At 45.2% G+C, this 25,027-nt stretch overlaps 1 protein-coding gene across 2 annotated transcripts in view; it reads left to right on the top strand.

Moving 5' to 3' along the window:
- Positions 1 to 25,027, top strand: part of DPYSL3 (dihydropyrimidinase like 3) — a 111,091-nt gene that overhangs the window by 67,396 nt on the left and 18,668 nt on the right. For both annotated transcript variants that reach the window (XM_007079954.2, XM_042986650.1), the window contains exons 2-6: positions 12,662 to 12,750; positions 17,617 to 17,801; positions 20,503 to 20,667; positions 22,705 to 22,766; positions 23,685 to 23,765. In XM_007079954.2, coding sequence (XP_007080016.2) covers positions 12,662 to 12,750; positions 17,617 to 17,801; positions 20,503 to 20,667; positions 22,705 to 22,766; positions 23,685 to 23,765 — 582 coding nt within the window. The remainder of the gene's footprint in view (positions 1 to 12,661; positions 12,751 to 17,616; positions 17,802 to 20,502; positions 20,668 to 22,704; positions 22,767 to 23,684; positions 23,766 to 25,027) is intronic.

The raw sequence follows: 25,027 nt of genomic DNA, 5'->3' as shown, positions 1-25,027 counted from the left end.
TTTAAAAGTATAAGGTCAGACTTGGAGAAGAATCCCTGTGGCCTCCACAAATAGATGGGGAGCAGTCGCCTATCATTTGAAGGTGCCGCTCACACATTCTGAGGCCCAAGCCCGCATTTCTCCTCTGGGAATTGCCTTGGGCCGGCTTTCAGCCTCGGTGAAAGAGTTTCTTGTTTCCGAGAAGCAATAGGGTTGGAATTCAGTAGGCTTCCCTGTCATTCTAAAGGCCCAGTCAAAGCCAGCTGCCAGTCGGAAATGATCAAAGAGGAGTCCACTTCTAAAAGAGGAAGGGAATACCGCTCATTGGATAGCAGCCCAGAGAGGCCCAGTGCCTTGCTCAGGGTCACAGAGTTAAGACCAGAATCCAGGGCTTCTGACCCCCATTCCCAGAGTCTTTCTACTATCCTTTGTTGCCTGTCAGTTGGTATCGCCATTTTGAGTAGGGCATTAGCTCCAGTCCATCCGTAGACACCTGCCCATTCTCCTAAATCACAGGCCTCCATCTCTAACTTTGCTTCATGGCTGTGTGGTTGACCAGCACCTCAGAATTGTAATTTATACTCTTACACCTCAACTTTGTTACTCTTTTCTGTTCTCCATTTTTTAAAAATATAATTTTTTATCAAATTGGCTAACATACAGTGTATACAATGTGCTCTTGGTTTTGGGGGTAGATTCCCGTGATTCATCGCTTGCATACAACACCCAGTGCTCATCCTGACAAGTGACCTCCTCAATGCCCATCACCTGTTTTCCCCTCCTCCCCCACCCCTCCCCCCTATCGACCCTCAGTTTGTTCTCTGTATTTAAGAGTCTCTTATGATTTGCGTCCTTCCGTCTTAGTTTGTAACTGTTTTTTCCCCCTTCCCTTCCCCCCATGGTCTTCTCTTAAGTTTCTCAAGTTCCACATAGGAACTTTGTTCTCCATTTTTATTCATAAGTTCTTCCTGGCCACCTTGCCTTGAGACTTCGGTCAACTTAGACATGTCATTTTCCATTCCCCCTCAGTTGCCGAGTGAATTCTAGCTTTCCTCCATGGCATGCCATGCATTTTCTAGTCCATATTCTTGCTGTCACCTGGAGCATAGTAGTCACCCTGTCCTTTTACCTCTTTATAATTTTCTTTATTAAACCCCTTGTAAACCAGTTAAAATGGCATATGCTTTGCGCAACTAGTGAAATAATGTCAATAAATACTGGAGGAAAAGAAAGGAAAAAGTTTCTAAGTTTTCCATACCTCTTCCCTCTGCATCCCTTCCCCCTACCATATCTAGTGTTAATAATGTGGTGTACATCCATCCAGACCTTTCTCCTGCTCACACAAAAACATCATAAACCCATTTACATGTAGTATTTTTTTTTTTGCTTTTGCAAGAATAGTATCATATTTGTCACACTGATCTGTGACTTATTGTAAAGTCAAGAGACAGATTTAGCTTGTTTAAAAAATAGCTGTCTGACAAGCCATTGTGTGGCTGTATTGCAGCGTATGACATCATGTGCCGTGGTTGGATATTCAGGGACTGGGTGGGATATTTTCGGCTTGACTCTCCACTTGCCCGGTCCACGTTTCCTGCCTGGCTCCAGGCTCCGGCGCTGTCTGGCCTTGTCTCCAACCCCTTTGGCCTTGGGCTCCTACGTGGTGTCAGTTCCTGCGGCACAACTAGGAGATTGGATGGCGGGTGAACAACCGGGTATCTCGGCCTCCTGATTCCTTCCTGCTGGGTCACTGAGGAGTGGCTGCATGCCACTTTGGAAGGTCACAGCTCCTGTCAGGCAGAGCCGTCCATAAAGCTGCCCTCTTCAGCCGGGTCATTACTGCCTCCCCTTGTCCACTTCAGGCCTGGGGATGGCATGGCTCCCTGCTGTTGGTTGGCCCTGGGGATGCTGCACATCCATTTAATTTCCCAAACCCTGCCCACACTTTGTTAAACTCTCTAATAATCTAGTTTGGATATTCTGTCTCTTTCCTGGAACCCTGAACGGTATAGGTTGTTTCTTGTATTTTTCTCTGGCCACTTGCTGTGACTCTCTAACCAGCTCCTTTATCTCCAGCATGGTTATTCTGTCAGCTTCATTTTCTTTTCTGCTCTGAGATTGTATTTCATTTGTTTTCCCAAAATCCTTCTTGAGCTCCGGGATCCACAGAATAAAGGTCAAACTCTTTCACTGACCATCTCTTGCATCCCCCATTCTAGGATCCTAGGCATCAGGGACCCTGCCCAACACCACGCTGTCCCATAGAAGTACATTTCTTGCCCTGATAATACTGGCTCTCCAAGCAACTGGTTATGTGATGTCGGGCCATGAGCCAGCCTCCCCATAAGCTTTCATGTCTTCATCAATTCAATGAGGAGAATAACAACATGTAATTCTTAGCATTTCTCTGGGGATACATTGAACTCTTTGAAGAGTTTGTAGTGCATAAGAAGGTTTCAGTAAATGCTTGTTATGAATTATTGTCCCCCCCCCCCCCCAACTCTGATCAGAATTACCTTTGGCCATACCTGTGTGTCCAGACCAGTGGTTTTTCCCAAGATCTACTTTGATAGGGCCTCTGTGGACCCTTCTTTGATTTCTACCCGAAACAGGATTTTTCTTTCTCTTTCTCTCTCTCTCTCTTAATTGATAGACTTTTTAGAGTGCTTTGAGGTTTACAGAAAAATTGAGCAGAAAGCACAGAGCACTCTCATAAACTCCCTTCATTACCCACCCACCACCCCACCCCATTGTTTCCCTTTATTATCATTCTGACTGGTGTGGTACATTTGTTACAAATGATGAACCAGTATTGATCTGTTATTAGTAACAGTCCTTAATTGTACATTAAGGTTTACTCTTGTGCAGTTCTGTGGTTTTGACAAATGCATCCTGTCACCTATCTACAATTAAAGTACCTTACGGCATAGTTTCACTGCCCTGAAAATCTCCAGGGCTCCATCCCTTCACCTGTTCACCAGCACACACCCCCATCCCCCTCACTTACCACCTCCTCAAACCACTGGCAACCACTGATCATTTTACCGTCGATAGTTTTACCCTTTCTCTACTTCATCTTGCTATTTGTGTTCACACCTTACTTTTCCTACATGCTCCTAACATACAACTTCACAGGTGGCAGTCACACAAATGTGTGTTTCAGGAATGAATTATTAGGCCCACTGAATCGAGGCCTGGGTTGAAATTTCATGCACTCCTTCCTGATGAAGTAGGCATTTGGCTTTTGCACAGGCTGTTGAGCTGAAGCGGTAAGGGATCTTGTTTGAATGAAGCTGGATCCCGGGGTTCTAGCCTGCATATGCGCAGAGCACTTTCACCCAAAGCACCTGGATTTGCGTCCTAATAAGTAACAGTGCACAACAAAAACAAAAACATAAGAAAACACAAAACTCTCACATAAACCCAGACCCAAGATAGCCACGAATTCTTTTTTTTTTTTTTAATGTTTATTTATTTTTGAGACAGAGAGAGACAGAGCATGAATGGGGGAGGGTCAGAGAGAGGGAGACACAGAATCTGAAACGGGCTCCAGGCTCTGAGCTGTCAGCACAGAGCCCGACGCGGGGCTCGAACCCACAGACCGCGAGATCATGACCTGAGCCGAAGTCGGCCACTTAACCGACTGAGCCACCCAGGCACCCCACGAATTAATTCTTTAAAGCGCTGGCTTTTCTTTAGTCTATATTCTACTTTACATTCTGGTCCTGAGCTACACATTTTATATACTGCTATTACTACTACTACTACTAAATAATTTATGTATAATAAATAATACCTGCATTACATTTCTATGGTGATTTGGTGTTGCCTTTGTGTATCCGTAGAATAAGCGCAGTCCAATGGCAGTGGTAGCACAGTGGTAGCGGCAGCTGTAGTGGCAATGTTTGCGATGCCTACCACGTAGGGAGTGTTTTCTAAGTGTCGACCCTGCCTGATAGTTAATTCTCACACTAGCGCTATGAGGTAGACGTTATTGTACTCGATATCTGTTGAAATATATCTGTACTTTACAGATCCATCAGCAGGCCTTTGTAGAGAGCTAAGGCTACGGAAGCTGAGATTAGTTGAGTTCCACTCATCTAGGGAAGTTGAGGCCCAGACATAGATCAAGTCACCTGCCTAAAACCAGTACTTAGTAGCAGAGATGCCAATGCAGGTCTGGCTTGCACACCCCCTTGGTCTTTCCCTCAACTCTGAATGGCTCTGCACACTGCTGGCAGGGCTGGTTGCCATCCAAGACAGTCACCTTTCCATATTTCCCTCCCAGAGTCCAGCTAAATATGTGCCAACTTCTTCTTTTATCCAGGCCCTGGCTCTTCCTGCTTTCTGATATGGCAGGTGTATCCTCACACTAGATCTACCTGACTCTGCCTCTTTCTCTCATTCCCCATTACCTTCCGACACAGTGATTCTTTGTGATCCCTGGTAATCTCCTTCCTCTGCTGTGCTGCCCAGAATCTCAGAGATCCCTGTGACTCTGCTTGGAGCCCTGCTCTTGCCTCTGACAAGCCCATTTTGGCCCATGGTAGTCTAGGTCTCGAGGGGTGGTATCCCTGCTGCTACATTTGATTGTTTTAAGTCATTCTGTCAGAGGGCATTCTGACATTGTATCCCCCAGTAAGACATTTTGTCCCCTTTCTAATTATTGTTCTAACCTGTTTGAATAGTTCAAGGAAGATGTCTCAGTGTACTGCTGTTCTGAATTGGACACCTGCCCGATACTTGGTAACTTCATTTTAACAAAGGTAGCAGATCTGAGCTCATCCTTTAGAATCCTTTCGAAGGCAGCAGAACATAGCCAAAGTGTAGTGATGTTTTTATAGTATTCATTCCTAGGTTCGCCGTCTATTTTTGGTAGGTGATACTAGCTTAGAATTTATAGGAGTAAGGCAGCGTTTACTTTTAGAACACATTGATGTAAGGCTAATATTAAGTAAATGACAGCACAGTTTCTAGCAGGTTATGTCAAACGTCTGAAAATGGTACATGAGCGTCTGAGGTTTGGACTTCATAGGCCCCGCTGACCTTCCTCCTTGCAAATGAAATGGACTTGTGGCTCCTCCTGTCCACCTCCCCTCCCCTGCTCTCGTTTCTAACCTGGTTATCCACTTGTGCTCACATGTGTCTGGAATGCTGCTGCAGATGGAAAGACTGTTATCAGGGGGCTAGGATTAAGATACCATCCACAGTTCACCTCCTTCTCCATTCTCACCCAGGGCAGGCTACATAACTTGTCTGGCCCTTTGATAATCACATCTTTAAGACGGTTAACATGGTCTGGGGAGGGAAGAATGCACATAGCTGGCTTTGAAGTTCTTAGTTCCCAAGACCGAGTGGCCACCCTACCCTGGGTTAATACTCTCCGTGGCTACTGTTTCTTCTGTGTTCCTGCCTTTCCTTACCTTGGGTTCTGTCCCTCCAGGGCCAAACTGAACATAATAAAGAAAGTGAAAATGGGGCTTCCCATTTGTTATGAATTCTGCTTAGTGGGCTCAGTTTTGAAGGGAATGCCCCAGGTTAACCTCCGTCTAGCACACCTGGGCATGCATTTGGGTGAGGAGAGAAAGAACGTGAGACTCGTCTGTAGCACTCTAGAGGTTTGGAGCAGCCGACACCGTGAAACTATGCTCAGTTGCAATACAGACTCAGAATCATAAAACTGTGTCGCTCTTTGGTATGTCTGTTTTCTCCTGGACCTTTCTCTTTCTCTCTGTCTCAATGGTATGTTTGTCACTGAGGATCCAGGAAACAGATCCATACATTGAGCAGGGAGAGTGGGTTTGGGGGCAGGTTTAAGATCTTGCCGTAAGAGCAAGTGGTTTGTTATATCCTCATGGAGGCTTATTTTCAGAGGAAGAATGACCTGGAGGGGCCATGAGAACTTGCCCTCTGGGCGGGGGGAGAAGTTTAAAAGGAGAAGTCTTGGCTGAGCTTGGCTGCTGGCGGCAGGAGCTGAGAACAGTTGCTGAGGGTTGACTGGAGACTGGCGTCTCTGGCATTCCCTTTATGGCAAGATCTGTTATATTTTGATTAATAAAATGCTAGCTCACTTCTTCCTGAGTATTTATGAGTGGGCAGTTTTACAGTAGCCAGTTCTAATAAAGATAGTAGCTCACATGTATTAAGCATTTAAGAGTTCAGCCCTGTACATATAGTGTCCCCATAATCCTAGCTAGCACCCTGAGAGAAAGGTATCATTGTCCCCTTTGAGGTGACTGAAGCCCAGAGAAGTGAAGTCATTTGTCCAGGCCTCTGTGTGTCTCACCCAATCCTGCAGAACCAAGATGGGAACTCTGGTCTCCTGGAGCCTATTCGGTATGCTTTCCTGAATACTATATTGTGTCAACTGGACTACCTTAGAATGCCCTTTCTCTCTTTGAATGATGCCGCTTTGGGGAAGAAAAACAAGTTTTCATCCATGTAGTCTACCCATCCTCATGTATTCTTACGAGTAGGAATGTTTCTAGGGAGTTAAATCTAATTACCCAGATGGGAATTTATTTTGAATAACCACCTGCGCCTTCCTCTGGACTTTAAAAGGATCTTGAGTCCCCACTGAGGGTCAGAGTCTGTGCTTTGTGATTTGTACACAGGTAACACAGTATTTGATTTTGGAAGACAGTCTTCATTTTATATCCTCCTTTTCTGTTCTTGGGATTATAGTTTTTATTCTGAGCTGCTGGAATGTCGGCAGAGTATAGAACAGATGTGTCTTAAGTACTGTTCTCAGGCTGACTTATTCATGGGGAAGAAGTCCACAGAGGGCTCTGGTTTCTCTGGGAGGCATATTCTCATTACCTCAGACAGACAGAGGTAGTGATTTAAGTTCTTTTAACTTGAAGATTAGCCGAGAAAAACTAAAATGGGAACCCACATCTCCAGTAGCCTTGAGTTCAAGATTCTGTTCTTTTTTTTTTTTTAATTTTTTAATTTTATTTTTGGGACAGAGAGAGACAGAGCATGAACGGGGGAGGGTCAGAGAGAGAGGGAGACACAGAATCGGAAACAGGCTCCAGGCTCCGAGCCATCAGCCCAGAGCCTGACGCGGGGCTCGAACTCACGGACCGTGAGATCGTGACCTGGCTGAAGTCGGACGCTTAACCGACTGCGCCACCCAGGCGCCCAAGATTCTGTTCTTTCATTCTGTTCTAGTTTGAATCCATCCATCCATCCATTCTTTTTTTTTTTTTTTTTAAGTTTATTTATTTTGAGAGAGAGCGCACACAGGGAAGGGGCAGAGAGAGAGGGAGAGAGAGAATCCCAGGCAGACTCCATGCTGCCAGTGCAGAGCCCGTCACAGGGCTAAAACTCACAAACTGTGAGATCATAACCTGAGCTGAAATCAAGAGTGGATGCTTAACCAACTGAGCCACCCAGGCTCCCCTGAGTCCAGCCATTCTCAACAACACCCTTTGTTACAGACTTTATTTTCTCCTCTCTCTCTCCTTCCTCCTTCCTCCTTCCTCCATCCTTCTCTCCCTCTTTCTCCTCCCTCCCTTTTTCTGACAAACTGCAAATTTTTTATGGTTGATTTTTTAAATCATTATCATACATTAGCAAAGGAAAAAACATTGGTCTTTGTTAAACTTGAAGGGCTGGTGCTACCCTGGATTGTGTTTGAGACTCCTTTATAATAAGCTGCTGTAATATAAAATGTAACAAATTACACACTCAGGCTGTAATGGGCAGGTTTAATGCACTACTTTTATAAGTAGTGGCTTAAAAGTTCTTCGATTCCTGAAGTTACCTGCCACAGAGATCTGGTCAGATGTTTTAGCACTGGAACAGTCAGATTCAGTATCAAACAATGAGGAGAGCTCTGTCAGAATGAGCCACTTGTCATAAGGTTTCAGAATAAGTGGTTCAGTGGCCTCAGGTAGAAATCTGTCCAGTGTCCAGAGGTAGGAGACCTGGATTTGCTTCCGACAGGAACTAATCAACTCTGTCATTTGGAGAAAGTCACTTGCCTTTATGTGTATCTCCCCATTTGGAAAATGGGAACAATCCCTTTCCAATATACTTCTTAAGACTTTTAAAAATATTTTATTTTATTTATTTATTTTTTAATGTTTATTTACTTTTGAGAGAGAGAGAGAGAGAGAGTGAGCAGGGGAGGGGCGGAGAGAGAAGGAGACCGAATATGAAACAGGCTCCAGGCTCTGAGCTGTCAGCACAAAGCCCGACATGGGGCTCGAAGTCACAAACCATGAGATCATGACCGGAGCTGAAGTCGGATGCTTAATGGGCTGAGCTACCCAGGTGCCTCTAGACTTCTAAAAATACTTAAAAATGCTGTAAATAATACGAGCAGAATCAATATAGCTAATATTTAGTAGACGTGTTTACTGTGTGTTGGCTATCTGATACGTGTATATGCACTCACAGACACATACTCCCACCCCTCGACCCCCCCCCCCCCCATTTATTCCTGGCAGCTGTGCTGTGAGGTGAGCTAGGTATTATTATCTACTCTGAGCTAATAAAAACTAAAGTTCTGAGGGGTTAGGTCCTGACTCAAGATCACACACCTCATTAACTGGTCTACCTGATTCTCCTAGCGATAGGAGAAGCCAGCCAGGCCCAGCCTGGCCTGCTGTTATGCCTTGCACCCCACTGGCCTTCAAGAGCTCACCATACCCAGCCCTTGGCAGCTGGGCAGGGCCCAACGCAGTCAGAGTCCTCGGTTATTTTAGGCTCTGAATAGTTTTGTTTTGGGTTCCATATACCCTCCAGATTATCCCAGTGTGCTCTCAAAATACCATCATTCTTTGTATGTATCATTACATGAGAAACATTGGTGGATGTCCAGACTAGACCGTTTTACCTCTTCTGGCATCACCTCATGGATGCTTGACATCATCAGCCTCTGGGAACAGAAAATGAAGAGTCCCGCAGGACCACATTGACCAGTCCTAACATCGTCGAGGGTGACTTTTAATCACAGATGTCAGATTTGTTTGTCTTGTTGGTTTTCAGGCCTAGCTTGTGTTAATCTGTAGAGCTGGGTTGTGAGCTCACAGACAAGCATGCTTTGTACCCAGTGAGGTTTGGTTTTCTATGACCTGGGGATGGTCAGTAGTGATGCTGTTTTCAATGCCAAACCCAGGACTCGCCTTTCAGATTTTCCTGCGTCTGATGACACTTTGCCTAAGCTACCCTTTGTGGCAGATCCCACATGCACGGCAAGAGTTAAATGAATGAAGTAGTTTTATTTACCACTTTAATAAAAGGTAGGGGACAAGTTGAGGATCCCCAGGGGCAGCATTTGTTTGAGCTCTGTGAATTGAGGTTTAGATATTTCTGCTCTGCATGATGAAAACAAATAATATTAGTACTAAAGCAGTCCATAGAGCAAGAGCCCTGTTAGTCTTATCTCTGAAATCTACACGAGGCCTGTAATTCATCTCTGTGCTCTATTTACTTAGATTCTGGATTATTGAGCCGGAGAAGGTTTATCTAATTAGCATTTGAGGAGTCTCCAGCGATGCCATCTCAATGATGTTAATTCCACTTGGATCACCTCTTACTATTCCCCTGATGTACCATGGGCCTGAGATACCACACCCCTTTGCTAACATCTGATGCTTGTTGAAGGAAGTAATGGTCATGCCCGTCGTTCCCTAGGGTGGATGTTCCCCTAGGCAGGAGGATGGTCATATTTCATAGCTGGGCTCAGTATGGGTGGTAGCTGGCCCCTTTCCAAACAGCAACTTACTTCAATTCTTTGCCAGGAAGATAAAGAACATCAGAAAAGCACTGAGCTGTTAGAGGGAAACCTTGTAGTTACCAAGACTATTTGTTTTAATGTTTATTAATTTTTGATATAGAGAGAGCTGGGGAGGGACAGAGAGAGAGAGAGAGAAGAGAATCCCAAGTAGGCTCCACGCTGTCAGCACAGAGCCCGACACGGGGCTTGAACTCACAAACCGTGAGCTTGTGACCTCAGCCGAAGTCAGACGCTTAACTGACTGAGCCACCCAGGCGTTCCGTTTTTATGAAGCTTCTTCTGCCTTCCCAGACGCACAGAACTGTGCCTGGAACACACAGAACAATGGTTTCTGGTGCTCCTCTCTGACTTGGTGTTGGGCTGGCTGATGGCTGTGTGCGAGCCACTTCTGGAGTTTATAAAGTACAGATCTGGTGGTCTGCAGCAGACCCTGGGAATATATTTTTCTAATATGCACCCTAGTTTGGGAAGCACAGCTCTGGGACCGCCTCATATAATTTTGCAATTACTGTAAAAATGATAGTCCAGTTTTCTGGTCACATCACATCGTTTTCTGACTCAGATGGCCTTTCCATCATAAAGACATGATATGACCTCCTGTGTCCCACTCTTTACCCGTTCATTTTACCAGTATTTAACAGCTGTCTAGGATGGGCTCCAGGAACGAAGGTGAAAAGATCAAAAGATGCATGGTTCCAAGACTATAGTGTCTTTGGTCTGGTTGGGAGACAGTTGAACAGTCAAGCAACTATTGTAGAACAACAAAGTTGTCTGAACTGAATTGCAAGGGGAGCAGGTGGAATTTGCTCGCAAGTCAGGTAATGCATCCTACAGGAGAAACCCTTTGACTGGAGGCTTGACAGAGGAGGGCGTGGTTGTCAGAAACTACATGAATATATACGGGAAAGTGGAGGGAACTTCTTTGTAAAGTCTTAGTGCCCAGAGAGCCTGCTACATGACAAGAACTACATGTCTCTTGGTTTGCCGTGGTGTGAAACACGAGGCCATACATGATAGAAATGAGAGTGGGTATATTGGCTAACTGCCAAATCAGGAGGGGCTCGTGGGTCACGTGTGGTAGCAATTTGTATTTGACTTCATTAGCACATTTTCCCCGCATATGTGGGTATTTTTATAAGTGCCTCATTGATCCATATCTCTTTCAGATCCTCTCCCCGGACAGTCTGTCATGATGAAATTTCTTACTCTCCTGTAACACCTTGGAAGGGGCACTTTGCTATATCCCATGTGCAGCCCTAGCCTCAGTTCTCATTTTCTGGCCCTATTCACACCATTTTTTTTTTTTTTTTCCGAAGCTAGAAATCAGCGTCTTTGGGGGCTTCCTTCCCCGTACAACGTATGTCCTTTTTGAAAGCCAGTTACCTGCCTTGCCACCTTCATCTCTGCCGCTTTCCTCCTTGATCCCTAAGCTCCCTGTCTTGACACTGATCTTTTTCAGGCTTTCAAAGAAAACCTATTTCTACTGCAGGGCTTCTGCACATGCTGTTCCCTCAGCCTGCAGTTCTCCATCATCACCCCATCTAGGTGATCTTCCCTGCAAGAGCCTCTTTCAGCCTCTGTTTAAAACAAGCCCACTCCCCTATGTTTTGTGACACTTAATACAATTTTTATTGTTTTATTTGTTTTGTTGACTTTCTTTTTCCTTTATTGCCAGATATCCCGTTTAGATTTTATAAAAGCAACGGCACGGTGTGACTCAATAATTGCAGCCTCCTAATGTATTTAGTCATTCATATTAGATAACTGCTTGCTGGATGAATGGATGGATGGATGGTATGTGGATGGATGGCTGAATAATGGATGGATGGATGGATGGATGGATGGATGGATGGATGGATGGATGGATAGATGGATGGATGGGTGGATAGATGGGTAGATAGATGGATGGATGAATAATGGATGGATGGATGGATAGAATTGAAGCCTGTGAGTTGAATTCTTAAAAAATGCAATGTGCCATTCTTCTTTCAAGCTGTAGTCCCACTTAGCCAGGCTCCTGAGATTTCTCTTCTCCCCCTGGAGCCCACTGAAGCTGCATCCACCCCTCATGCCACAGTCTAAGCACCATTCACTCATTTAATGGCATCTGTGATTACAAAAGCTGACACTGATTTGTCCCTCTCCTGACATGTATAAAATATATGTTTGTGTTTTTTTAACTAGCTTGAAGTGTATTTGCATTATTTCTAATTTGATCATTTATCCAAACTTCATCTAAGTTACAGTTTTTAAAAAGACTTTAATTATAAGAAAAGCATTTTTTTTCTCATAATAAAGGCAACAGAACCATTTCAGAAAATGTGAGAGTTTCATGAAGCAAATGAGCATCCTGCACAATTTCTCCACCCTGGATTAAATACTATAGAATACCATAGGTATTTTGTCTTTTTTCCCTTCACTGCTTTTCCTATACATTCCACAACCTTATGTGCGTGTGTGTATACATGTATATGTATCCTGAATTGTAACATGATATGACCCTCATGTCATTATAAAGACTTTTAAAGGCTATTCCATTGTATGCATGATCCTAAGTTCTATTTTCGAGAATCATTGTTGAGTGCCAACAAGGTGCCAGGCACTGAGGTGTATGTTACATACCACTCTAAAATTTACTGCTTAGTGAGCCAGAGAAAATAATAAAAGAGTGTCTTTCCTCAAGCAGCTCTGTTTCTATGTGGCTGTGGCAGGTTGCAGAAGCAAGAGGTGAAACTCTGGAGTTTGAATTAGAGGCAAACATGAAAGACTGGATCCCCAACAAATATACTCAGTTCAAACACTGAGTGCATTGAGCACACAGATGTCTTAAGTAAATGTGTTCCTCCTAGACCTCTAGAACAGTGAATTGGGTTGGAAGGTGTGACTTCTTAATTCCTAGCTGTGAGACTGACTTATGTTTTCCTTCTTTTCTAGAGTGACCGTCTTCTTATCAAGGGTGGCAGAATTGTCAACGATGATCAGTCCTTTTATGCTGACATTTACATGGAAGATGGATTAATAAAGTACGTATATAGAGCCTTATCTTTATCTTTTTGTACTTCCTCTCTTTATTAGAGGCTCAGAAAGAAGCTTCCTTCTTTTTTGCTTACTAGACCTTTGATTCTTTGTGTTTCATTTCTTCTTCTCCTTAAAAAATGAGTCTTTATTTAAAAAAAATTAATGTTTGTTTATTTATTTATTTTGAGAAGAGAGAGAGAGAGTGAGGAAAGGAGGGGTAGAGAGAGAGGGAGACAGAGAATCCCAAACAGGCTCCGTGCTGTCAGTGCAGAGCCTGACATAGGGCTCTATCCCACGAGCTGTGCAATCATGACCTGAGCTGAAATCAAGAGTTAGACACTTAACCGACTGAACCACTCAAGCACCCCTAAAACTGAGTCTTTATTTTAACCCTTTGTTCTGGATGCACATAATCCCTTAAAATGGGAACTGGCTTTAGTTTATTTGAATTCCATGAATGAAGTGAAAAATCTGAATTCAGTCAACCAAATGATGTTGTAGGCCCCTTTGAGCAAGTGACATTGACGGGCACTCTGTGCATCTTGGAGAAGCAGAAGATGTGACATTGTCCTTAAGTTCAGTGAAAACTGTGCACAAAAATTACAGCCCCCTAAAAATATAAGGCCTTATGTAATTGGTATCAGAGTTCAAGTGAGGATAAGTGATACAGAAGTGCACCAAGAGGAGAAATCCCTTCAGAGGATGGTTTGCAGGGCCGGAGAGGCATTTAAACTGAGCCTTGACTTAGGTAGAGCTTAGTGGCTGGAGCACAGATAGGACATACATCTCAGATAAGATTTTCAAATGGATACTTTAGGGATGTGTACTTACCTTACAGAATGATCCTCTGTCCCCTTTCTCTCTGCCCCTCTGCCACTGGTTCTGTCTCTCTCTCAAAATAAACAAATGAACTTCAGGAAGAAAAAAGTGGGGTTTGGTCTACACACCAGCCTTTCCTCACGTAAAGCAAGGTATGCCCCAGACACACAAAAGATAGTGTCTGAGACTGGTGGGTACAGGCCATCCTGTTCGCCACCCCTGGCCTTGCTCAGTTTTATTTTTACATTATTTGGTTGGTTTAAGATTCTGGTTATAGCGGATCTCTTCCTTATCTTTGAAAACTTGGCCGAGGTATAACTTTCTGTGGGTGGGTATTCCTTATGAGAACCCAAATCTAGGCTCGTGTCCTTTCAGTGAGCCTCAACACACCTTGTTGTGCTTTTATCAGTCACAGAACTTCTGGCACTGTTCGGCGCCCTGAAGGGGAAGGACCCCGTCTTGTTCAGCTCTGTATCTGAGCATTTCACCCAGTACTTAGCATGTAGAGGCTAAAGAGCTACCTTTGATTGAGTATGTAGTATGTGCCATGCGCTGTGTGAAATGGTTGACATGCCTTACTTCATTGAGTCTGCCAGCAATACCACAAAGTAAGTACTGTTACTACCTTTTTCTCAGATGAGGAGAAAGAGGAACACAGGGAGTAATTCACTTGCTAATGATTAATATATTCATCAAATACATTGAATGAATGAATGAGTGAATGAATGAATAAACAAATGCATGAATGAAGATGTTCTTGTTTAGTTGCCTTACTGACAAAGACACTTTTTCATATTAGAAAGAAGACAGATGGAAATAGTAGGCAAGCTAACCAATGTGAGATAATAATTTCTTTAAAATATAAGTGATTTCATATGTTTCTCTTACTAAAAAAGTTAAAAAAATTTTTTTTCATTTTATTTATTTTAGAAAAGAAAGCATGAGCAGGGGAGGGGCACAGGGAGAGAGAGAGAGAGAGAGAGAGAGAGAGAGAGAGAGAGGGAGAGAATCTTAAGCAGACTCTGTGCTCAGCATGGAACCCAGTATGGGGCTTGATCCCATGACCCTGGGATCTTGACCTGAGCCAAAATCAAGAGTTGGTCACTCAATCAACTGAGCCACTTAGGTGCCACTTGCTAAAAAATTATTGTATATAGTTGGCTCTCTTTGGAGATAGCAGGTTCCCTGATGTAAAGATTTTAGAGATGGAAATAAACATAGTACCTAATGTTGCTTCCTCATTCCAGAGCTCATGACGGGCATCACTAATTGATCACAGAACTTTTCACAGTTGAGCCTTAAATACAGGCTCAGAACCCATCTTCACACAGTGACTCAGGCATCTACTATCGGAGTTGAATATGTAAATCCTCTTTGCCATCTCTGTTAGAATAGCCTAGAAGGCTGCTTGCCAAGAATGTTCTAGAAGGGATGTAACCATCAGAGGTGTGTGTTGGGGGTGGAACGAAGGGTGGATTAACGTGTTCTTCATCCAATCCTGAAATTTTATAGATCCTCAAAAACATTCTGAAATCACAGAGCATAAAAGCAGAAGTAATTCCCTATGGTTGTTACATAGCTGTTTGCCTATCTGAGTATTTACGGAGAGTGTGCAAGGTAGTTGTCTAAGGCATGGGACACGTGCTATGTCATGTGCTATAGTGGATATCATTGAGACCCACATCTTCCCCTAGGAACCCCACATTCTTTTAGGGGAACTGAGGGAGATATCTGTATTTATGAAAAAGGCATAACATTACCTGATAATATCAGTAACAGGTATTAAAGTAACAGAGTAGATGAGATTCAGGGAGAGGGCTGTATGGGATTAGTATGGTTATTGACTATAATAGCTGATGCTTATTGACTTCTGTGCCTAGCAGTACGCTATGGGCTTAACACATATTAACACTTAATCTACATGACAAACCTATGGAGGAAGTGTTTTTTTTACATCTCACAAATGAAGAAATCAAGACATGGTGAGGTTAAGCAACTTGGCCAAGGTCATAAAGCTAGTAACTAACAGAGCCAGGATTGTGAACCCAGACAGTCTACATCCAGGGCACATCTATACTCTTAATTATTAGACCTGGCTGGCTGTCAGTAGGGATTTGAGCAAGGTGGGGAGATACAAGCCAAGCCTTCAAGGATTAATGTGACCTTGAGTGACTCAGTGGAGAAAAGGAGGAAGGCATTTCTGATTCAGACATGGTATTACAAGTGCTCAAAACTGGTGGAAACATGAATATATACACACACGGGCTGGACAGCTAACTCTTCATGCCTTTTGTTCTCAATTTGCCTCAGAGGGAAATCGGGGAGGGAGGAAAATGGGAAGACAATGGCCAGTATCTGGACTATAATGGAGTTACAATCAGAGGCTACATTTTTTCCACAGTGTGTTTTGAATTGTGGTGTCTCTGGAATGGCCCGATGGGGATGTGGTGAAGTTGAACTCTTAGAGATGTCAGGAATACTTTATTTTAGTTGCAGAACTTAGATTTTGGCAGGCCAGTGGTGGACTTCTTACTATCCCGAGAGAGTGTCTGTCTTGGCTGGCTATGCACAAAAGGGGAATGTATTCATGCCACTGGTAGTGAGGTACATGTCTCCCCAAGGTAGGATGTGGGTATTAATAACGTCAGGGCTTGAGACTCTTAAGTCTACCTAGAATTAACTGGTCATTTAAAATTTTTTTTAATGTTTATTTATTTTTGAGAGAGAGAGAGAGAGAGCACGAGCAGGCAAAGGGTAGAGAGAGAGGGAGACACAGAATCCGAAGCAGGCTTCAGGCTCTGAGCTGTCAGCACAGAGCCCGATGGGGGGGCTCAGACTCATGGACTGTGAGATTGTGACCTGAGCCAAAGTCGGACGCTCAGCCAACTAAAGCACCCAGGTGCCTCTTTTTTTTTTTTTTTTTTTTTTTTTTTTTTGGTGAACTGGCCATTTAAATCAACAGTGTGAAATCACATGTAAACCAAGCAACACTGGATGGTCCGTAAGATAACATTTTGCCAGGAGTAGGTGTCTTAGTTACTTACCTTGTGTAGGTACTGTGTCTCTGGAGTACTCATCAGCTTCCTTCCCACCTGAGTCCCCCATTCTTCTTCCCGGGGATTCGCTGAAGCTTCATGGGCAAAGGTGTGTCTGTAGAGGTTGTCCTTATCACCTTCCTGGCCTCGAAGCTTCTGCCAAGATCCTGCCCACCAGCTGGGTGTCTGTGTCTTTGGCTTCCTCCTTTCAAACCTGCCCTTGGCTGTGACTGACAGATTAATTATCAGGGGGAAGGGTGGACTTGGGAGTGAAGAATGAGGTGTAAAATGACCCACTCAGATTCTTCTTGTTAGGAGCATGGATGGACTCGCTTCGAGGATAGCTAACTTCACATACGTATTCTTTAAATGATTCATGACCTCCTTCAGTCTCTCCTAATGGTTCCTTATTTGTTTTTCCAAATGTTACTCTTCATCCTTCACGAAAATAAAGAACACAATGAAAGGGGTACAAAAACACCTCTATTTAAAAGAAATATATTTATGGGGTGCATGGGTGATTCGGTTGGACATCTGACTTCAGCTCAGCTCATGATCTCGCTGTTTGTGGGTTCGAGCCCTGCATCAGGCTCTGTGCTGACAGCTCAGAGCCTGGAGCCTGCTTCAGATTCTGCGTCTCCCTCTCTCTATGCCCCTTCCCCGCTCACACACTGTTTCTCACTCAAAAATAAATAAGTAAACATTAAGAAAATTAAAAAAAAAATAATAAAATGTTTATTTCACATTCTATATTGCAGACCCTGCCAAGTGCTGGGGTTGCAGTACAAGCCAAGAAGCATGTCTCCACCAAAAAGCAGATCAGCTTGTTTTGAGTCTGTAAAAGTTGTTTTCTGAGTGTATGCCTGTCTTGCTTGGTTTCTAGATTGTGAGGCTCGTGAATCACTTGCAAAGATCACTCTGATAAATATAAGTTACAGTGTCTCAAATCCTCTCAGTACTGTGTTTGTCTTCAGAGTTGCTTCTTTGAAATCGTCAGTTGCTTTACTGTCTCACCAGGCAAATTGGAGACAATCTGATTGTCCCTGGAGGAGTGAAGACCATCGAGGCCAATGGGAAGATGGTGATCCCGGGAGGCATCGATGTCCACACTCACTTCCAGATGCCATACAAAGGAATGACCACAGTGGATGACTTCTTCCAAGGGACGAAGGCTGCCTTAGCGGGGGGCACCACCATGATCAGTAAGCCGCCCAATCCTCCACACTCCTGGTCCCGACGAGTGACTGTTTAACTAACATGTTAACCCTTGTTGCTCTCTGGCCATAGCTCGTACACATGTCAATTCAGAGCATTGGCCATCTGCCTGATGGGACCCGAGGAAAGCAGATGGTAGTGAGGATGCTGGCAGGTCACTGAAATTGGATAGAGGAGTTTCATGAGGCTCCTGGCCATGAAGGCAGCTGTCCTCTCTTGTCTGCCTCAGAGCAGGGTGTGGGTGTGCAGTGGGTGGGGAATCAGCACTTCTCTCTGGGCCAGACACTGGGAACAGTCTGAGGGGCAAAAGTGCAGAGATGGGCAAAATGTTATTTCAGAACTTCCCACTTGGGCTTGAGGCAGGAGGGGGCAGAGAGCACAGGCAGAGCAGTGTGAACAGGGCTAAGCATCCCAGAGAGGGAAAGATAATGGAGACCTGTGGTTCTGGAGAAATCAGGAGGTTCATTGCCATTTACTGTTATCTGGTCTGCACTGGGTTTTGACCAATTCGTATCTTAAGATTAGGCAAGCTGTGGGGGTGGTTTCCTTTGTTTTTTGTTTCTGTTTTGTCTTTTTTTTTTTTTTTCTGGGAACAGTTGCAATTCCAGAGAAACCTAGGATGTTGCATGCCATTGCATGACTGAACACATAGCATTCCAGGGCAGTCCTTCTTGTCCCAAAGGAATCCCAGGGAAGTGGGTCCCATCCCAGGCTCGGCCCTAAACTTGGTCAGCAAGAGCACTGTTTATTTTAACACCGTATACATCCATCCAAGAACACAGAACAGCCTGAGCTGTAGAGTTTATTCATTGTCTTTTGCCTCCTTTTGATGGGAGCACCAGCTGGGTGAGCTTCAGCTAGTTGGGTGTGGAAGCCCAGGAAAACTGCCTCAAGGCCATAAAAGGTGCAATTCAGGGAGACCAAAGCTTTTCTCCAGCTGAAGGGAGGAAGCCAGCTGCCTTCCCTGCAGCCGCCTGCCCATAGAGGCCCCGGTGCACACCTCAGTAATGCAGCTCCTCGCGTTTGCTTTCTGATAAGCACACGTGGGCTGCCTGTGGTAGGAGGCTGAGGACACCAGAGATGTTGGTTTGGCTTTCTGCCATCGGACAAGGTGTTGGACCTGTTCAGTGTCCTGGGAACATGTGTTGTGCTTGGTCCTCAATGTGAGGGAGGGAGGGGAGGAAAGTCAGAGTTGTGGGTGTTGAGAGAAAACCATACAAAGAGACACAAAACTGTACGTGTTCTTTGTAGATAATTTAAAAACTGTAGATATGCAGCAGGAAAAGCAAACCTATAAAGCTCACATCACTGTCAGAGTGTGGCTATAGTTTTCTTCCTATTTATCAAAAATAGACCCTAATAGACATACTGTGTTTTAGTGGTGTTTTAATCCACCGTTTCACTAAATAACCATGTCACGAGTGTCTTTCCATTCATTTAATTTTATTCCACTGGAGCATTTAAAATAGGTGCCTAATCATCCATTTTAGGAAGGTATGTTTATTATTTAGCTGAACTTCTCTATTGTTAAAGATTTTGGTGATTTCCAATTTTTCACTTTTATAAACATTTAAATAATATTTGCAGTGGCAAACATCTATAGTGCTCAGATTTTGCAGACAGCCATGTTTTATTAGGAATAATTCTTAGGCCCAGGAATAATTACTGAGTTCAAGTATGAAAAATCTCAGATTTTTGATGTATATATCAAAATTGTTCTCAGGAATGTTGTAGCAATTTGCACTTCCCCCAACTGCCCCAAGGGAGCTGTGAGTGTCACTTTTGTGTTATCCTCATCAGGTGTGAATGTCATTATTTTTAAAACTGCTGTCCAAGGTTGCACACATTGTAGGAGTAGATTTGGGCCTCAAAGAACACTTCTTTTTTAATTTTTAGAGAGAGAGAGGGCACAGTGGGCAGAGGGGGAGAGGGAGAGAGAGAAAGAGATAGAGAACCTTAAGCAGTCTCTAAGCTCAGCATGGAGACTGACACGGGACTCAATCCCACAACCCTGGGATCATGACCTGAGCTGAAATCAAGATTCAGACGCTCAACTGACTGAGCCACCTAGGCGCTCCAAAAGAAAACTTATTCTTGGCAAAATGTTTGTGTGGAAATAAGATCTGTGGGCGGAGCTTCAAGTTCACGTACCTGATACTGGCTCTTTCCTATGGTGGTGAGCACAAGGATGTCACTGTCTTGTTACCTCACATAAATTTGAAGTCCCTCCTTCCACCCGTAGAAGGGAGTCTGACTTTCTTCACTAGCAGTGACTTCCTGTAATACTGGCAATAATGGCACATGGTGGACATTCATTGACATTTATTGAGCACTTACTATGTGCCAGGCATCAGGTGAGATACTTTTCATGCATTTTCCCTTTGAATCATATAACACAATTAGAAGGAAGGCACTATGACACTCCATCCTCCATCTCCCTGAGCACCCATTTCAAAGATAAAAAAACCGAGGTTTAGAGAGGCTAGTAGTTTGTCCAAGAGCAACATGGGTAAGTGACAGTTCAATTATCAGCCATCTGGAAACTGCCTGAGGATACTTTCTAAGGTTAATTCCACGCTCAGGAAGTGGAGGCTTTGCAGCCCTAGCTAAGCACGCGGGAGCAGGCCTGTTCAGAGGGGAGCAACGGCTGGGTCCGTGAGTTACCCATCTGGGGCCTCTGTCGTTCAGTTGACCACGTGGTGCCTGAGCCCGAGGCCAGCCTAACCGAGGCCTACGAGAAGTGGCGAGAGTGGGCAGATGGGAAGAGCTGCTGTGACTATGCCTTGCACGTGGACATCACCCACTGGAACGACAGCGTCAAGCAGGAGGTGCAGAACCTCATCAAGGACAAAGGTGAGCCCCTGTGCACCCCTCCCCCCTTCTCCTTGCTTGGAGTCTGGAACCTTGAGCTAGGTGCTAGGGGCAAGGCGACTGCTGTGTTCCAGGCACCTTGTGTTTATGTATGCCATCTTACTCCCTCCAGGGTCCCCACAAAGAAGATTCTTCTCCTCACTTTGCAGATGGAGAGCCTGAGGCTCAGAATAAGTGGCCCAGGCTCACAGAGCTAGTAAGCAGTAGCTATACCCAAAGTCTATGCCCTTCGCCTCCACACGGCCCTGCCTGTTTTCCAGAGGAAGAAACTGAGGCCAGGAGAGGCTAACATCTTACAGAAGGTCACAAAGCTACTAAATATGAGAGCAGGAATTTTTGACCTTTGTAACTTTCACCGCAAAGATCAAACCACTACTGTTCTAAAACAGTGGCATCCTCAGAAAAGGCCGCGACATTTCTGGGGGCGAAGATATGTTCTTACCAAGGCTAGGAGCTTAGGACATGGAAACGTGTGTGTGTCCCCTCAGTGAGCACATGATTTATGTTTCCTTGTCCTTGATCATCAGATATTTCACATATACGCACCGCCCCCCATACACGCACACAGACATGCAATATGCTGGGCATCATCACATCGCCTGGGGGATTTAGGGAAGTATGGGAATGGTCTCCCTTGAACGTTCAGGGCAAAAGGAAGCAGGCCAGTAAAGAGGAACAGGATAAATGCTGCAAGGTGCAGAATATTGTTGTAATAGTATTAGCCTCATACTAATTATATTACAATATTAGTACTAATGAATGGTAGCATAGTAACATACACTGTTATAACACTAACCTAGTGATCCTATTACCAGTGAGCTGCCTTAATGCAGATGCCGAGTGCAGTGGAAGAGAGTGTGCTCCGGGTTGGAGGGGAGAGGATGGGTTCCCAGAGGATGAGGTTTTTCTTTCCATCTCCCCCCTCACCCCGCCCCCAAGCTCTGCTCACACCTTCCTGATACAGGATGTGGAAGTAACCCCCTTCTTTCTTGTGATGCCTCTCACTCTGGGCATCTCCAGTGGGGTAGAAAATGGAACGGCCTTAACACCCACTTCTCTGCCAAAGGGCCCGGGTCATTCCGCGGATGACAAAGAGGCTTATGGGAAGGGTAGTGTTGGGAAAAGCTGCCCTGAGCTGAACCACTCTGGGTCGGGAAGTTCTCAAATTACAACCCACTTTTGGCCTGGAACAATGTGGGCTGAGATGGCCCTAATGGTTGGAGACCAAAATTATCCTCCTTTCCTCAAAATGATTCTCTGTTCCCTAGCCCCACCTATTTATATAAATTACTACATTAATGGTTTACTTTGGGGTGAAAAATTAAATAGCTCTTTCCTAGCAACGCTTGCAACTTGGATATTTAAGCATAAGGTGGACCTTGACCTCTGCCCATCAGCTCTGTAGTTTCCCGAGGACATGGTCTCTGTCTTAGAGGCAATAGCAGGCACAGGCTTCGTGTAGAGCAGGCATTCATTAAGCAGTGAAATAAACCCAATCCCAGGAGCTCCATTAATGAAGCTCAAATATGTGCCAGGTCTGGTGCTAAGAGTTCGGTATGTGTTGGCTCATTTAACGTTTCCAGCTGCCTTATGAAGCAGGCTATTGTAAATTTTCCATTTTACAGGTGAGGAAACCAAGAGGCGAGGTATTCCCAGCTCGCTGAGCTAGTATGTGGTACAGCCGCAGTGTGTGAGCCTGACTCGTGTGCTACAGTGATTCTCAATGAAAAATACTGCCTCGAGCAGCAGCCAAGCTTGCTGACCCTCTGGGGAGGGGAATGGGGTTTAGGGGGCAAGGCAAGAAAGAGGCACAGAAGAGCCTGTTCTGCTGTGACCCCACGTAGGCATTGTTGTTTTTCTAGGTGCGGGGAGAATGGAGAATGGGAAGCATTTGCTTTATACTGGACAGGTGCCCATAACGCACTCGGTTGGGCCCCATGGGCGATGACAGCAAAGGATAGAGAGTGCTCGGGCTAATGTTGTCTTCCTCCTGTTCTCCCTCCCTTCCCTCTCTTGCAGGGGTTAACTCCTTCATGGTTTACATGGCCTATAAGGATTTGTATCAAGTGTCCAACACAGAGGTAACAAGCCATTGCTGTGTGGTTTGGGGTATCTGGATGGGTTTCCTATTGTTGCTATGACCTTGGCTCTTTGAGCATTAGTCACTGTGGTCGCTGTGGGAGACTGCTGGGCCAGAGTGCTTCTTAGAGCCCTCACAGTCCATGGCACTGTGAATAAATAAGGTAACAGGCAGGGTGCCCATGGCAGGGCAGACCAGGAGCTAGAATTTCCCCTGGCAGCAGCTTTCTCCAAAGGATGGGAGGAAGGGTATGCCAAAATCTGTGTCTACCAAAGAAGCCCTAAGCCCCGCAGGAGCTCAGCACAAGTGTGAGGTGCTATATCCTGCAAGACACAGGAGGGGTTAAGGAGGGGTTTCTGCTGTTGGGGTAATAGCTTGCCCGTGACTCTCCCAAAGGCATTCTCGTGGCCTGTGTTGGTTTTAGACGAATCTCACGTTTTCAGAGGAAATGCAAGAAGTTAGTTCCCATGCCTCCTGGTTGGGAGGTGAAGGGAGGTCTGCCTTGATGGGTTAAGAAATAGGGGTTTCAGCTTTCGCTTTAACTCCTGGCCAGGCTGTAGCAGCTTTCAGGAGCACTTGTGGAGAAGAATAGTGAAGGTCTGTCTCAGCAAAATGGGAAATTATACCATTAAAAATGTGTGCTGGAGGCAGAGTTAAAGCCTCGACAGCACTTTGTTACACGTTCGCCCTGTCTGCCGAGGAGACATGACACGTTCTTTGTATAGACGGTTTCCTAGAGTTCCTTTGGACTCGCACTCTTTGGTCATGCATATTTTAGTCTGTATTTCTCGCTCTAATCGCTGGTTTCCTCTGGTTCTCCTCATTTGGTTTATTTATGGCTCTAGTGAGTGACCCTTGTGTGAAGTTGCTGGAAGCATCCATGGCTTGTGAAGGTGACAACGAGTCCTTTCTCTTGCAGCTGTACGAGATCTTCACCTGTCTGGGAGAGCTGGGAGCCATTGCGCAAGTTCATGCTGAGAACGGGGATATCATTGCCCAGGTGATGTTGTGCAGCTCCCCGGAGCACGCTGTCTGCATGAGCTCTGGTCTTCAGCCCATCTCTCTCCTCATTCCTTCAGTATTGCTTGAGCTCTTAATTGTGCAAGGCACGCTCATAAACACTGTGCTAAAAACAGAACCTGCCCCAACAACCTCCCAATCTAGGAGGAGGGAAAAAGGTGGAATGAAGACAAGTTGAGGGAGAAAGGGGAGGCCACTCTAAAACAGGGAGCCATCTGGCCATACTGGGGAATCAGAAAAGGCATCGCGGGAGAGGTTTTCAAATTGGACCATTTAAGTGGGAGAGCATGGCTGATTCTCTTTTCGAAGTGAGTCCAAGCTACGTGACATTCTCTGCCCCAGAGAAAAACCGAAAGGCAGCACGTCTCAGAAATCTCATCCAGGACTGCGGAACTCACGGCTTTAGATAATAAAGAACGTAGGTCTGTGGGGATCAGATGCCCCACTGGTTTCCTAGAAGTTGGACTGAGAAACCCGACGCAGGAGTGAGGAAAGTGAGGCCCCAAGGCCCAAAGTGATCATTTGTGAGGAAGCAGAAAGCACTCTCTCCATCTCCTGGGTCGCTTAATGGGCTGGATGCACAGATGTCTCTTAGCCAGGGTTTTGTTGATGTCAGAAGCATTCAAGATTGGCCCCCACTAGGAGGAGGCAGCCAGAAGAGTGGGAGCTCTCTCGGTCCATTTAATAACCTTCACAGAAAAATCCATTACTCATTCTTTCAAAGAGTATTTCCTGTGCATTTTGTGCCAGGCACGACGCTACTGAAGTGAGCCCCCAACAGACGCATTCCTTAGAGTTGCCCAAGAGTTGGTGAATGTGGTCAGCAGGGGTGTGGGAACAGTGTGGGGCCGACTCTTGTCTCAGCCCCACTGGCCTCCTGCAGCAGGTACCGTCTGGCGAACACTGACTACAGTAGGCGCTGGGAAGTGCTCTAGCACATTTTCACTTGACCTGCCCTGCACCCTTGAAAGATGGCTGCTATCTGCCTGGTTTTGTAGATGAGCATATTGGGCTCAGAGGATCAAGTCACGGGCCCAGGTATCACAGCCAGTAACTGGAAGAAAATCTTAGCTCAAAGGGTGGGTCAGTGGGCATCCTCCCCCAGAGTTGGTGTGTCCTGGGCGCTTTGCTCCCCCGGTCCGGCTGCAGGCCCTCCGCGAGGCAGCGTCCCCACAGAGCCGGGCTCCAGCTGTACCATTGCAGACGCTGGATGTTGTCTCACCAGTGGAGGAGGTGAGCTGA

This window comes from Panthera tigris, chromosome A1 (assembly GCF_018350195.1).
Source record: "Panthera tigris isolate Pti1 chromosome A1, P.tigris_Pti1_mat1.1, whole genome shotgun sequence".
NCBI classification, from domain to species: Eukaryota; Metazoa; Chordata; class Mammalia; order Carnivora; family Felidae; genus Panthera; species Panthera tigris.
This window is presented reverse-complemented; position numbering and strand designations above follow the sequence as displayed.